This window comes from Macaca mulatta, chromosome 6, assembly GCF_049350105.2.
Source record: "Macaca mulatta isolate MMU2019108-1 chromosome 6, T2T-MMU8v2.0, whole genome shotgun sequence".
Taxonomy (NCBI): domain Eukaryota; kingdom Metazoa; phylum Chordata; class Mammalia; order Primates; family Cercopithecidae; genus Macaca; species Macaca mulatta.
Genome location: NC_133411.1, coordinates 152,695,391 through 152,711,855, shown reverse-complemented (window position 1 = coordinate 152,711,855; position 16,465 = coordinate 152,695,391). Strand labels below are relative to the sequence as shown.

Genomic DNA, 16,465 nt, shown 5'->3' with positions numbered 1-16,465 from the left:
GCCCTCCTGAAAGTTATATTCTAATGGAGAACATGCATTAAGCAAATAAACAAGATAATGATGGGTAGTGATTACTGTTACAGAGGAAATTCATAGAAACACATAACAAAAACTGCCATATTGGGGAAGGAGAATGTTGGGAGAAGGGGTTCTTTTGGATACAGTGGTTATTGTCGGCCTCTCTAAGAGGAGACATCTATACTGAGATGAAAGAAGAGGAAGAGCCAGCCATGAGAAGTGTGCAGAGAAGACTATTCCATGCAGAGAGAACAGTAAGTGCAAAGGCAAAGACTGGCCATGTTGGAGGGATGGAAGAGGGCTCAGGTTGGCTAGAATATGGAGAGCCAAGGGGGCATGGGTATACAATGAGATTGAATTCACATATGGATGCCTAGGCCAAGGTGAAGTGTTGAGTTTTAAACAGGACTTGTATCAGCCCATCCTGGCTGCTGGGAGGAGAGAGGATTGTGAAGGAGCTGGGAGGAGAAAAGCAGAGAGAGCCCTTAGGAGACAACTGTAGTCATCCAAACAAAGAGATAGGGACTGGAGCCAGTTAGTAGCAGATGAGATGGAGCACAGTGACTAAGACACATGACATGGAACACCAAAGAGCCTGCTTATTTATTGGCTGTAATAGATGAGGAAAAGAGAACACATAAACATGGCTCCTGGGTCTATTATGGCCATTTCAATTACTTTCAGCTGAGGCAAAACAGATACCCTTCTAGAATAATTTGCATTTCATGGTGAGCCCTGTGACTTTTTCCTTACAGAAAGAAAGTGATCTGCAAATGGTTATAATACACAGCTTAAGAGGCCGAAGTCATCGTTTAACTGTGTGAGCTTAGGCTCAACGCTGCCCTTCTCAGAGCCTCAGAACCACCTTGACTGACCTCCAAAATCCCTTGGAGGTGATGAGTTCTTCATTGGTGCACAAATAGCCATTCCCTTGTTAGAAGTAGGATTGTACAACTGGGAAACTGAACCAAACACAACAATGGTGGAGTGCGTTCCTCCCTCATTACCCTGTGATCTCCAAAGAATCTCCTCATAGGTGCTCTTCTTATAGTTTATCTTTGCACCTTAATGTCAGCACCGCAGCAAGTCCATGGCAGGGAAGGGGCAGCCCAAAATACATCCACCAGAGGGCAGCATAGAGCTGTGCTTGCCCAGATCAGCCCCTGAGGTCATCAGCCCCTGCTGTGCGAGCCTGCAGATCTACCTGCTTCTGAAGAGCAGAGTTGGGGTCTGGAATCACTGCTGCTGAAGCAAACCTTTTGGCCAGCGTGCTGAGAAGAGCATGAGAATGTCATTGCTACAAACAATGACAAACCCTAAATCCAACTGAAGCTTGCACAGTCCAAAAAATAGATAAAATCGTATTTTTATCTTTAGCTATCTTACATGGAGTGCTATGTACCTGGCACTGACAGATGGGTATATGCATTATCTCACTTATGCTTTACATAAACCCTATGTGCTGCATCCTGTTTTTTATTCCTACTTTACAGATGAGGAGACAAGTTACTGAAGATCAGTGATGGGGCAGTTTTCTCTAACTCTAAAAGTCTGTTTCACTATAAAACCTTCCCCTCCAGGCTGTATACATCTGCTTGTTATTTTTCTAGAGTTCAGCTGACTGCTCTGTGGATAGAAAGGAAGTATTATATAAGGATTATATAGGATTTGGCTCTTGCCCTTGAAGTACATACACTTTCAGAATGGAGATAACAACTTAAGTATCATACAAACAATTGTATATAATCCGGAGCTTAATGGTTTGGTTAAACTATGTCCTCACTATTCTCCAATCTCAAGTGTTTTCCCACTAGTACTACACAATTGCTATAAACAGAGTCATTTTCATGAGAAGTGGTGTGCTGTAGTCACACATTCAATCATTCATTCATTTGCTCTCCAAATATTTAATGAATATCTCTGACTATGACAGACACTGGATATCACACAGAAACATACTTCATCCCTGCCCTTGAGGGGATTATAATTTAGTTTGGGATGCTGAAAAATAGACAATAGCAAGTAAACCAACAAATACATGTGGGATTATAATTATACATGCCATCAAAAGGGTCCAGTGGTTAGCTATTATCCCTAGTGACGTCAGCTCTTGGACCAACAATTTCCTGCTCTTGATTCCCATGATCTCCTTCTCTATTCCAGCCACCAGGCAACTCTGCCTCGAGCAGGTCTTCTCTTCTGTGATCTGGACCTTTCCGAATTGCCTCTGTGATTGCAATCTCATGGACACATGTCTCTCACACTCCTTTGGATTCCAGCCAGCCTTTCCTCCGCCCTCAGTGTGTAATCCCTCTTTCTGTATTCTCTTGTCCACTCAGAACTCCATGGCAGGTCAATTCAGCCATACCCTTGTTCCTTCTCTAAAATCCCCCGACCTTCCATGATGCTCATCCTGACCAATCCTGAGTCTACCTAGCACTCTGCTCTCTCTTCCCCAGCACCGCCCTGACCTTCTGCCCACTCATCCTCTCTGACCAAACCTCAAAGCTCCTCTGCATGCTTTATTCTCCATGGGCCCCATGTCAGGCCTTTTCTACTCCCCTCAATCCCAAATGTACTAAATGCAGATTGTAGTAAATGTCAGCAAACATGTGTACATCCTCAGCTTCCTTTGTCTTTACCTCAGAATCTGTGCCCATTTGTCTTTTGCTCTCCAAGCAGAATAGGGAGTTTCTGGCTCCTGCAAGCACTTCATGATAAGGCACAATGGTGCTTGAGAAGAATCTTGTAGAGGCACTCCATTCATTCCTTCATGCACGCCTACCTTTCCTACTGCATTCCACAGCTGTGTATTGACCACCTACTATTTTCCAGCATTACAATTAGCACAGGAGATACCCCATAGCAGCCTAGGATCAGGAAGGAGCAGGTCAACTATACTGGAACATTATTGGAGAAATGGAGTGTCCTGGTACAAGGTCAGGTGGGGGTTGGGGGATGTGTGCGGAAGACCTGCTCTGCACAACACCAGAGGCTGTATTAACATTCTGAGCTTATTCTAAAAGAGAAGAAAACCAGAAGAGTGACCTGATCTGATTTGCAGTTTCCAAAGGACCACTGTGATTGCAGTGTGGGAACAGATTAGAGAGGGCCTGAGTGGAAATAGAATGGAGGGAACGATGGAAAGCTGGTGCAGTAACCTGGATGAGAAGGATGGCTTCCTGTGCACAAAATCGCCGCTGTTGAACATTCCGGCAGCCCTTGGACTCTGTGCCTCTGTGATTCCTTGCAAGTGCCCCAAGGCTCTGGCCGTGCTCTCCCTCCCCTAATTTATCTCACGCAGAGTCTTGTGCCCCGTCCTGTACGCTACGCTCTAAATGACAAGAACCTCTCTCTGTTCTCTGAACAGTTGGGCACTTTCCCTCCTCCAGGCCTTTGCTCATGCTGTTCTCTCAACCTGAATGGCCCTTGCTTCTCTCAGTCTGCTCCTATGTTCAACCCCTTTACAAATGCTCATTCATTACATGAAGAGAATGAAGCTAGTCCTCCTTGCAAATTTGTTTATAATTTATTATATCACGATTACATTTTGGCTTGCATTTTAGTTAGTTCCTTCCTGCTGTCCCCTAAATTGGGAGTTTTGTGGGAAAGGGAACATATTTTATTAGTATTTTTATTATCTCCTTCAAACCCATACTACCTTGCACAGTGGGATATTTTAGTGGGTGTTAAATGCTCCCTGTATGAAATTGCAAAGAATCCAACCCAATCCAATCCAATCCAGTTCATTTCAGTTCAGTTCAATTCAATTCAATTCAATTCAATTCAATTCAATTCAATTCAATTCAATGCCTTGTGTACTGGTTATTTCCTTTATAGGTAGTAAGCCCTTTAAGATTAGGCACTTTACTATGTTTCTTTGTGTCCTACCTGGCTCATATGGTAGGCACTTGAAAAATGCTTATTGATTGCTTTACTTAAAGATACTCCTTGGTAGTGGAAGTGTTAAGTTGCCCTTGGACTCTTATTTCTTTTTATTTCATAGATACCAGTAACTACTTTTTATGTCAAATATGGTATGTGTAAGCTTGAAAGTTGTAATTCCATACAATTAAATGGCCAAAAAATGTAATACAAACTCTTAAATAGTTGATAAATGGATTTAGGCAGCTGTATATAAAGACATAAATGTATTATTCTTGGCAGGCTTGGCTTCATGAGGGCAAAAGAAAAAGTTGTGACTGATGGGGACTAGGGCAATGGTCGTATGACTTTAGAGACCACAAATAACCTCCCTTCAATATCTATTTCACCAAACGGAGGCCTCCCATGCTGCTCTCAGCCAAAAGTGCCCTTTGTTTTATCCTAAATGCTGTTTAAGACATCATCTGTAACTCTAGAGGGTCTATTACATTGAATTAATTGGTATTGCATTCAAAGGACTTCCAATCTGCCCAGGACCCTTTACCAAACTAATCTTTAAGCTTCACACTGCTCACTTCTTATGTAATGGAAATGTCCTTGTGAAAGTCACCATTTTTTTTTATTGTGGTAAACTATGCATAACATAAAATTTCCCATTTTAATTATGTTTAAGAATACAGTTGAGTGGCATTCTTATGCAACTATCACCTTCATCCATCTCCAGAAGTTTTTCATCACTGCAAACTGAAATTCTGTACTCAACCATACCTATTTTTATTTTTTTAATTTAAAATGGTGTCTTCTAATGATAGGAAGTTAAAACAATACCAATGTGTAAGTCCTACTCACCATTCCATACCCACCTTCTGCTGTTAACAGTTTGTTGTGTATTCATCTGCATCTTCTATTTTTTTGAGATAGAATTTCACTCTGTTGCCCAGGCTGGAGTGCAGTGGCGTGATCTCGGCTCACTGCTACGAACTCCGCCTCCCAGGTTCTGGCCATTCTCCTGCCTCAGTCTCCCAAGTAGCTGGGACTACAGGTGCCCACCACTATGCCCGGCTAATTTTTTGTATTTTCAGTAGAGATGGGGTTTCACCATGTTAGCCAGGATGGTCTCGATCTCCTGACCTCATGATCTGCCCACCTCAGCCTCCCATCTGCATCTTTTATTGTGTGCATAAAACACATATATAAGTCCATAAAAATGTATTGTTTTCTTTTATGAAAATTGAATCATAAATGAAAAATGCTGTTTTCATTTAATCAGGTAGTATGAACATTTTTCCCATGTTCTAACATACAGGTATACTCTGCTCCTTTTGTTGTCCACAGAGTGTCCCATAGTATGAATGAATGTACTATAATCTATTTAACTATTTCCCTAGTGATAGACACTTAGGTTTGTTTTTAAGGTTGTTGTTGTTTTTCCTTTGAGAAACACTGCTACAATAAAAATCCTGGTACACTCAGGCAAGCATTCCTGTGGGACACATTACTAAAGGTTAAATTTCTAAATATAAATGTTTCTACTTCAAAAAAAAAATGAATGTATACTATCACATTACTCTCCACAAGTGTTGTAACTGCTTGTTTCCCAGGAGTGTGCCAGGGGAAAGAGCTCTGTGCTTGGTAGCCATTATTAATTCACGTCTTAGTGTAGATTTGCTTGAAGTCACTTCTCGCTTTGATAGGACCCTAGATGCTCTCAAAGGAGGATCTAACAAAAAAGAAAGGAAGCCTCTAAGAAAGAGGTGAATTCATAAATCATGGCGGGTTAATCCTGTTTGGGAAAATGAGAGACACACACACATTCAACAGTTGACTCTTCATTTCACTGCGCAGAGCAGAGGCATATGTTCCACTTGCTTAATTTTACTCTTCTTGATGCTCAGCAATTTGTCCCTGCTCATCCACACCAAAACTCTGGGATTCGAGTCAAACCTCAACAGCAGTGTCAAGGCCCATGAGTCAGGGAAGAGCTGTGCCTCAGATACACATCATCTTCAACTTCAACCAATTCAGACTTCCAAACATGCAGACAGCCTATAGAAAAGAATGGCTGAGCTGAGACTTGAGCTTACAACTTCTCAGCAGTATTTTCTATTTAGGTTAATAAAACTCCAAAGCAGAGTAAAGAGGACTTGTGTTAGTTTTTTTGTTTTGTTTTGTTTTTATTTTTATTTATTTATTTATTTATTTATTTTACAATAATGACCTGGGGCAGCACTTGTAGTAATGCATGGCTTTGGTATTTGCATAGCATAAGCTTACATTCATTAGAAAAGCATGTTATTCATTGAATTTCCCACGAATACCAGTGGTTTTAACTAAGAAGAAAATTAATGAAATGCAATTGGTTTTGCTAATAAAGAACCATGCTAATTCCTGCAAAAAATCTAATTTTCTATAATTAGCTCATATGGAATTCATTCATTAGAAAGAAAATCATGTATACATGCAGAAAACCAAACTGCTGAGCTGGAGAGTTTCTAATAACTGAACTCTGAGAGTAACTGTTGAATAGCAGAAAAAACATTAAGCCAATATTTCCTGATATAGTATATCTCATGGCAGATTTCCAGAGCAACCATGAAAGGGGCCCCTTATTTTAGAGCCAAGCCTATGTGAAATGAGATTATTCTCTTAAGAACAATTTTTCCATAAGCCCAGGTTGTAAGGGCAAGAATATCTGATGTCAGCCTTGTCATGACTAAGCCAAGAAAGGAGACTAGAGAAAATTTATTCTATTGCCATGACTCTGGGCATTTAAAAAATCAACAGGGAGCTTTGGAACTGGATAAAATCTAAATGTTCAATGTATGCACTAAGACACTGAGACATGGGGTATTGCCCATTATGGCCCCCCACTATTTATTTATTATTTATTTATTTATTTATTTATTTTTTGAGACAGAGTCTCGCTCTGTCGCCCAGGCTGGAGTGCAGTGGTGAGATCTCGGCTCACTGCAACCTCCGCCCCCTGGGTTCAAGTGATTCTCCTGCCTCAGCCTCCCAAGTAGCTGGGACTACAGGCACCCACTACCACACCCGGCTAATTTTTGTATTTTTAGTAGAGACAGGGTTTCATCATCTTGGTGTGGCCCCTTTTTAAACTGCATTAAGCTGAAAGACTTTCACTTATGGATAAGGATTCCTCTTAGATATCTACAAAGAAGTTGCCAGTATATTGTAGTAGACTTTTAGGGTTCTCTGCCCAACTTACAATAACCCCATAACCGCTCTTTTCAGCTTAAGTGTTGACAACTACTGTATATTATGTGACTCCGTGCTCCTCCCTACCACCAAAACCAAATTCTTTTTCCCAGGAATTTGGTATTGGAACTAAAATATTGTGACTGAGTCTTGGCTGGTAAGTGGAAGAAATCTGTCAAGAATTGTGTAATTCCTATCTTCTATTACCACAATCATGGAGAAGCAGAGAAAAGAGAGATTGAGAGAGATACAGAGAGACAGAGAGGTGGGAGTTGGAGGATGGATGTGGAGAGACAATCAGAGAAAAGAAATAGAAAAGAAAGGTCTTCTGTTTTTATGGTTTCTAGTTCAGGTGACTTTCTAAAGCCTGGCTGAGTTCTTGACTTTGATACCCCTCTATCCTTATAACTGACCTCCCCTCTTTTGCTGATGTTAACCTGAATAGAATTCTGTACTTGCAACAAAATGTCTAACCATTGCACATGTTGGAGTACATATTTAAGAAGAGACCAGCTGGGGTAGAAGCCAGAGAAGAAAAAAGGGAAGAGAGAAAAAAAGGCAAGTACTTGCTATGTGTCAAGCACCTTGCTAAACACTTTAAAAATTATCTCATTACTCAATAAAGTATCCTTTAAAAAGATGTTATTTCTCCCCGTGTTTTCAAGGAAGAGTTCCAGATTTCAGAGATTTAACTATAGGCTGCACAGCTCGCTGGTAGAAGATCTGGAGTTTGTATTCACATTCGGGCTATTGGGCTTGGGCTCTGGTCTGACCGTGATAAATAACAGTCACTATAATACTTGTGTAACCTTGAGCAAAGCACTTCACTCTATTTAGGATTTGGGTAAATATAATACTATTTAAGGTCCCTTCCACCTTAGTAGTATAGTATCACTTTAAAAATTTATTTAGAACAGTGTTTCTTTATCCAGTAGTTTGAGTAGGGGTGGAAGTGTGTGAGTTAGATCTAAGCTCTCTTCTATGTCATTTCAAATTTTACCCATCCTTCATCCCTACCCTACCCTTCCCCTAAAGAATTCCATAAGGTCTGGTGGATGTGTAAAGATCATGGGCAACAGTGCTAGGATTTAAACCCAGGGCTGTCTTACCACTTTGTTATGCTGCTGTTTCCTCTTTTACTATGCCTATTGGAATAATGTAGAAGTTCAATAATTTTTTCAACTGAATTGCATGAATATTTGCCACAAATGGCTAATATGTCCTATTTTGAATGCTTCACACATTATAGAATTAACTTGTCAATTTCTAATAAAAATCTGGCTGGTATTTGTATTGGAATTGCTTTGAATCTATTGATCAGTTTGGGGATATTGCTGTCTTCACAATATTGAGCCTTCTAATCCATGAATATAATATAATTTTCCACATTTTCAAAGGTCTTCTTTAATTTCCCTCAGCAGTTTTGTAGTTTTCAGCATAGAATTTTTGCATTGCATTTATTAATTTATTTCTAGGTATTTGATATCTTTGGATGCTACTGCCAATCAATATTGTGAAAATGACCCTACTGCCAAAAGAAATCTACAAATTCACACAATCCCCATCAAAATACAACCATCATTCTTCACACAATTAGGAAAAAAACAATTCTAAAATTCACAAGGAACCAAAAAATAGCCCACATAGCCAAAGCAAGATAAGCAAAAAGAACAAATTTGGAGCTATCACATTACCTGATTTCAAACTATACTATAAGACATAGTCACAAAACAGCATGGTACTGGTATAAAAATAGGTACATAGACTAATGGAACAGAATAGAGAACCAGAAATAAACCCAAATACTTACAGCCAACTGATATTTGACAGAGCAAACAAAAACATGAAGTGGGGAAAGGACACCCTCGTCAACAAGTGGTGCTGGGATAATTGGCAAGCCACAGGTAGGAGAATGAAACTGGATCCTCATCTCTCACGGTATACAAAAATCAACTCAAGATGGATTAAGGACTCAAATCTAAGACCTGAAACTGTAAAAATTCTAGAAAATAACATTGGAAAACCCCTTCTAGACATTGGCTTAGGCAAGGATTTCATGCCCAAGAACCCAAAAGCAAATGCAGTAAAAACAAAGATAAATAGGTGGGACTTAATTAAACTCAAGAGTTTTTGCACAGCAAAAGAAAGAGCAAAGTAAACAGATGACTGAGTGGGAAAAAATCTTCACAATCTATACATGTGACAAAGGACTAAGGACTAATATCCAGAATCTACAACAAACTCAAACAAATCAGTAAGAAAAAAAATATCCCATCAAAAAGTGGGCTAAGGACATGAATAGACAATTCTCAGAAGAAGATGTACAAACGGCCAAAGAATATATGAAAAAACACTGAGCATCACTAATGATCAAGGAAATGCAAATCAAAACCACAGTGCAATACCACCTTACTCTGCAAGAATAGCTATAATCAAAAAATCACAAAACAGTAGACGCTGGCATGGATGCAATGAACAGGGAACATTTTTACACTGTTGGTGGGAATATAAACTAGTACAACAACTATGGAAAACAGTGTGGAGATTATTTAAAGAACTAAAAGTAGAGCTACCATTTGATCCAGCAATCCCACTACTGGGTATCAACCCAGAGGAAAAGAAGTCATTATACGAAAAAGATAATTGCACACACATGTTTATAGCAGCATAATTCGCAACTGCAAAATCATGGAACCAACCCAAATACCCATTAATCAATGAGTGAATAAAGAAACTGTGGTATATCTATACAATGGAATACTACTCAGCCATAAAAAGGAATTAATTAATGGCATCCATAGTGACCTGAATGAGAATGGAGAGTATTATTCTAAGTGAAGTAACTCAGGAATGGAAAACCAAATATCATGTGTTCTTATAAATGAGAGCTAAGCTATGAGGACACAAAGGCATAAGAATGACATGGACTTTGGGGACTCAATGGGAAAGGGTGGGAAGGGGGTGAGGGATGAAAGACTACAAATAGGATGCAATGTATACAGCTCATGTGATGTGTGCACCAAAATCTCAGAAATCACCACTAAAGAACTTACTCATGTAACCAAACACCACCTGCTCCCCAATAACCTATGGAAATAAAAATATTTTAAAAATATATTCTTGGTAGCAGAATAATATTCTCCCCCAAGATGCTCATGTCCTAATCCTCAGAACCATGGCAAAGGATAATTAAGTTTGCAGATGGAATTTAGATTGCTAATTAGGTGACCTTAAAATAGGGAGATTGTTTTGGGTTATCTGAGAAAGCTTAGTGTAATAAAAGGGGCCTTAAAAGTGGAAAAGAGGGCCAGGCACAGTGGCTCATGCCTGTAATTCCAGCACTTTGGGGGGCTGAGGTGGGCGGATTACCTGAGATCAGGAGTTCAAGACCAGCCTGATCAACATGGCGAAACCCTGTCTCTACTAAAAATACAAAAATTAGCCAGGCATGGTGGCACTCACCTGTAATCCCAGCTACTCAGGAGGCTGAAGCAGGAGAATCACTTGAACCCGAGAAGTGGAGTTTGCAGCGAGCTGAGATCGCGCCACTGCACTCCAGCCTGGGCGACAGAGCGAGACTCCATCTCGAAAACAAACAAATAAAAAAACAAACAAACAACAAAAAAAAAAAAAAAAAAAAAAAAGGAAAAAAGAAAAATGTAGAAGAGGTAGAAGAGGGAAGCAAAACAGGAAAGTTAAAGGGATACATTTCTTGGAAAAAAGGTTAGAGAGCTGCAACATTGTCAGCTTTAAAGATGGAAGATGGGACCACAAGCAATGGAATGCAGGTAGATCTCTAAGTTGGAAAAGGAAAGGAAAAGGATTCTCCCTGAGAGCCTTCAGGTAAAACCACAGCCCCGCTGACACCTTGACTATATAGCTGAATAAGGCCCCAATTGGATTTCTGTCCTCTTAACTGTAAGATAATGAATTGTGCAGATTTAAACTACTAAGTTTCTGGTAATTCAGTATAGCAACAATAGGAAATTAATATGCAGTTAGGGAAAAGTTCAGTAACTCAGGACTCTGAACTTTGTTAGAAAGGTCAGTTCTCTCTTCACCCCTAATCCCTTCATTCGTGGAGCTTACCCCATGGTGACATCCTGCAATTTGCCAGCTTTGGGAACAGTATCAGGCAGAGCAACATTTGCTTTTTTGCACCATCCATGCCGCAAAGCTGAGCAACAGAAAGGTTTGACGGGATAACAAATATCAACATATGAGAGCTAGGTCAGGAGGAAAAACCTGGTAGAAGCCACACAGTATTTGTGCAGTAGCCACAGGTATTTGTGGGCACAGGTGAAGCACTACTTTGAAGGATAACTTTTAGTGGGGACAAATTCCATTTTGAGAAAGTAGGAGGTTGAAAGATAGAATTTTTATAATTATGACTCTATTTGTAGGTGAGGCCACCTTGGATTATGCTAACGATAAGGTATACACTAATACTTGCTAATTTCTGAAGTTTATGACATAATTTTAAATATAATTAGAGAAGATTGAGGATGACCCCTATAATGACAGCATCCTTGCATATTAGTTTTTCAATATCTTGAGTGATAAAAAACGAGGAGGATGTGAGATGTTGTGCTGGGAAGTGCACATTGGCCTCAGACTCTCCTCTCTCTGCCAGCTAAGTCCTGAGTGAGCTCCTACTATGAACTGAAATGCAAAAAATGGAAAGGGCATTTGTTGGGGCCAGTGTAAGCCAACTGTTTCCATCCTTATTCCTTAACTCAGAAATGCAAATGAAGAATGACATTGTCAATTTCATGAGCAGTCCATATTTTTTTCTTTTGACAAGAGAGAAAGTAAATAGCATATGGATCTCCTCTGGCAGAATTACAAATAAAAGTATTTTATAAGGATATGAGTTATAAAATTAACTTTTTGTTATCTCTAAAGTGTTACTTTGCAAGGAAAAAATATAAGTAATAAATATCAGTATTCCTTTTTTTTGGAACCATATTTAGCTGGATGCAGCCCGGACAGGTGTCATGGTTATAGAACATTGTCATGTGTCTGAGTTGTGATTTCAGTATGCTTATTGCTAGTTCTTTTTTAATTTTGCTATGTTTTTAATAAAGGAAAAGACAAGGATAGATGAGGAAAATATAGAGTATTTTTTATCTTCAGTACATGTCAGTAAGAATGATGCTATGAAATTTCAGTTAATAATGAAATTGGAGCTACAAAGACCAAATCATAAATAAAATGGATTTGCAATAGTGTTACTCATAGTAGCACACAAAAAAATGAAAATATCATGTGCCATATGATATTTGCCTCTGCACTGAGTTAGATCTGTGCTTATGCTTCAATACTGTAATTGGCCATCTCATTTCTATTGCCTATGGAGCAAAAGTCTGAAATAAAAAAGAATATTCATATTTATTACTTATATTTCTTCCTTGCAAAATGACAATTTGGAGATTTTAAAAAGTTAATTTTATAACAGCCTTACAAAAGAATTTTATTTGTTATTCTTCCAAAGGAAATCCACATGCCATTTACTTTATCTCTCACCAGTAGAAAAAAATATGGACTCCTCATGAGATTGACAATGTCTTTCTTCATTTGAGTTTCTTTTTTTTTTTTTTTTTTTTTTTGAGACGGAGTCTCGCTCTGTCACCCAGGCTGGAGTGCAGTGGCCGGATCTCAGCTCACTGCAAGCTCCGCCTCCAGGGTTTACGCCATTCTCCTGCCTCAGCCTCCTGAGTAGCTGGGACTACAGGCGCCGGCCACCTCGCCCGGCTAGTTTTTTTTTTTTGTATTTTTTTAGTAGAGACGGGGTTTCACCGTATTAGCCAGGATAGTCTCGATCTCCTGACCTCGTGATCCGCCCGTCTCGACCTCCCAAAGTGCTGGGATTACAGGCTTGAGCCACCGCGCCCGGCCTCTTCATTTGAGTTTCTGAGTTAAAGAAACAAGGATGGAAACAGTTGACTTACACTGGCCCCAATAAATGCCCTTTCCATTTTTTACTTTTCAGTTCAGCTAACATTTATTGACAGCTTTTACTGTGCCAAGCACTGTGCTAGATGCCAAGGATACAGAAATGATTAAAACACAGTCCCTTTCCTCAAGAAGCCCATGCTCTGATGGTGGAGGCAAACAAGTGCTTTAGGCCAAAATTTAAAACTATGAGGGCACCAAAAAGGGAGTGGTTTATTTTGCCTGGAAAGAAATAAAACCTTCATAGAAGAGGTGACATTTGAAAGGGGCCTTGAAGGAAAAAAGAGAAGGTCAGTAGTTGTCCGTAAGAAACAATAAAACAGCGCAAAAATTCTAAAAGAAAGTTCTGTTTGTATTCTGTGGGCTGCCTGTGCAACTGGATCTGAGCATTCCCTGGGGTGGCTGAGGGGGCTGTGTGGACCAGACAGAGCACAGGCTTCCCCGGCTTCATCAGTCCAGGCTGAGTGACCTCCAGCTGCAGGAAGGGGAAAACACCGGATCCCTTCAGTGCATGGCACCAACACCTCCTATAACATCAACCCAGGGCTCCGTGTGTCCTCTTCAAGAGGAGAAAACAAGACAAAACAAAAACACCAAAACGACAGCAGGGCCTTTCTCCATTTCCTGGCTCTGAAATGAGATTAGTGAGTTAATGAATGAAGCTGTCGTGTCTTTATCTGTAAACTGGGGAAAGCTATACCTTCCTCCAGTGCTTCTGTGAGGATGAAAGAGAGAAATGCATGCAAAGCCCCTGGCACATGATCCTGAGAAATGGGAGCATGGCGATGATGGTGATGATGGTGGCGATGCTAAGGATAAAGGACGGGTCTGATCTCTGAGCTGCTGTGGGAAGCCTGAGCATCCCATGCAGTGGGCAAGAACAATGTGATCTTGGCTACCCTGGCTCTGACCCAGAGGGACTTCCTGCCCATCTGCACTTCCCTTGCCGTTGTCCTTGTGGCTCAGGTGGTGCAGGCAGCTGCTCCAACTGCTGCCTCTGGTGCCCTGACAGCTGCAGGGAGCCAAGCAATGGGCTATGAAACCGAACCTCAACTGGAAACTATCTGCCCTAAATAATCCCAGCAACAAGGTCCGCCTCACTCCTCTCCTCTGCCTGCCCCCATCCCTGTTTTCACCTGTTGTGGTTTCTGTCTCATTCCACCTGCATTTTCTTTCATTTTCTTTGCCCCTTCGCTGCCTCTTTTCCTCTCTCTCTGGTCTCCTCCTCCTCGCACCCGCACCTCTCTTTTCTTCTCTGCATTCTGACTGCTCCTCCAGTTCTGGTTTCTCCACTGTGGTGTGGCAGAGGATGTGAGGTCAGAAGGCTCAGGGACTGCCCGGCTTCTGAGATGCGGGGCAAGCCGCCTCAGCCTCCTGGGATGTGGTTTCCTCATCTGCAGAATTGGACCAGAATGACTCCGGAGTGTTCCTTCCGCTCTAAACTCCCTTTCTGTTACATTATGTTGTGTTTGCCTTTGTGCCTGCCTTTCCTGTTTCAGCTGTCTCATCTGTCCACCTGCCTCTCCCATCTGCATGCCACCACTCGGGTCCAAGCCGCCAGCATCCCTTGCAAGGACCCCTAGAGCAGCCTCCTGCTACTGGAGGTCTCCCTGCTCCTATTCTTATCCGCATCCAATGTGTTATCCACACAGAAGCCAAAGTGACCTTATCAAAATAGAGATGAGATTGCTCACTCAGCTTAAATCCTCCAAACTCCTTTACACCCCTTTTCTATCATAGGCCCCTCTTCGTGTTCTTCAGAGTAATTATTATTGCCTGAAATTATCTTCATTTACTCATGAATTTCTTAATGTTGATGTATCATTTGCTGTCTGTCTTCCACACTAGAATGCAGGCTCCAGGAGTGACGGACTTGATTGTCTTGTTTACTCCATATCCTCACTGGAGGGGCCAAGGCCTTTATTCTCTCCATCAACGCTGAATGAGGGAAACTCCCTTTGCCGCAGAAACCATCTGTCCCCTTCTTGAGAGTATTCTCTCCCAACCACACCATTTCTTACTTAGAAATACCTGTGCCTGCCAGAAATCCTGCCCATCCTTCTCTGTCATTTCTGACATAATTCCCCTCATTCACTTTTCTCAGTCAGCCAGGTCTTGTGTTTCCACGGGCTACGGTAGAGAACAATGGCAATGATGAAGCGAGTTCTTCTCTCACTTTAATGTCCATCTGTGCCATTGGATGCCTTAGGATAAAATAACTTGACCACTCAGACTTGAATCTAGATAATGTTTTACATGCCAAGAAAGAGACTTCTTTAAGAAAATGTATTAAAACTTCCAAAATTCTGTGCTTGGTTCTTGGGGAGATGTTAGGAGTAGCCATTTTCTTTAAAACACCTCTTTAAAGTAGGTAATGTTAATATGTCCATCTTACAGGCAACAAAACTGGGATTTAGAGAGTGCACACCTGGACGAGGCCATAGAGCCAGAGGTGCATGGAGCCAGGATTTGGATGGAAGAAGTGCAATGCCAGATCCAGGTACCTAGCCACCATTACTCCCCAGATTACTCTGCATTATTTTCAGCATCACACTTATAAATAACTGATGCAGTCAGATTTCTGTATAGCTTAGCTTTTGGAGGCCACTTGCTTCCATTATAACATAAACTCCGTCCGGGCAGGTACCATATCTGACCCACTCACTGCACTCATTCCAGTGCTTATAGTAATGCCTCATACATAATGGACGTTCAATAAGTATTTGCTAAATGAATTAGTTATTTGCATATTGAGGATGAGATATAAAAGAAGTCCTGATAATTCTGTATATAAAACTCCGTCTTAGCCAGGAACTGTGGCTCACACCTGTAATTCCCAGCACTTTGGGAGGCCAAGGCAGGAGGATCACTTGAGCCCAGGAGTTTGCAACCAGCCTGGGCAACAGAGACATCATCCCTACCAAAAAAAAAAATTAAAAATTAGCCAGGCACTGTGGTGCATACATGTAGCCTCAGTTACTCCAGAGGCTGAGGCCAGAGGATCACTTGAGCCCAGGAGTTTGAGGCTGCAATAAGCCGTGATCACTCCAATTCTCTCCAACCTGGATGACAGAGAAAGACTGGGTCTCTAAAAAGTAAAAACCATTTTCTTTGTCGATGGAATTTTCTCAAAAGTATTTTCAGTGGTGACGTATCTTTTTCCTTTGAGAATGCATTGCATTTTTGCAATTAGCCAAAACGGTTAAAGACTGCTTTTTTGTCAAAAAGAACATATGGTCATAAAGCATCATCACTGCTTTTCTTGCCCTGAAATTAGATCTATTTGTGGAGGTGTCTAACTTTCTGTACTTTGGGAAGCTTATGCACTCTGGTAAGGCCCCTGGACTCTGTCTCAGAATCATTGTTTTTATAAGTATAAAAGAAAATATAT

At 40.8% G+C, this 16,465-nt stretch overlaps 1 protein-coding gene across 1 annotated transcript; it reads right to left on the bottom strand.

Moving 5' to 3' along the window:
* Positions 1-5,719: 5,719 nt before the first annotated feature.
* HMHB1 (histocompatibility minor HB-1) lies at positions 5,720-14,459 on the bottom strand. Its single transcript, NM_001435932.1, is given in 2 exon segments — positions 5,720-5,949; positions 14,316-14,459. Coding segments are annotated over 2 exon segments (126 nt in total). The 5' UTR covers positions 14,353-14,459; the 3' UTR covers positions 5,720-5,860.
* Between the last annotated feature and the right edge of the window lie 2,006 nt (positions 14,460-16,465).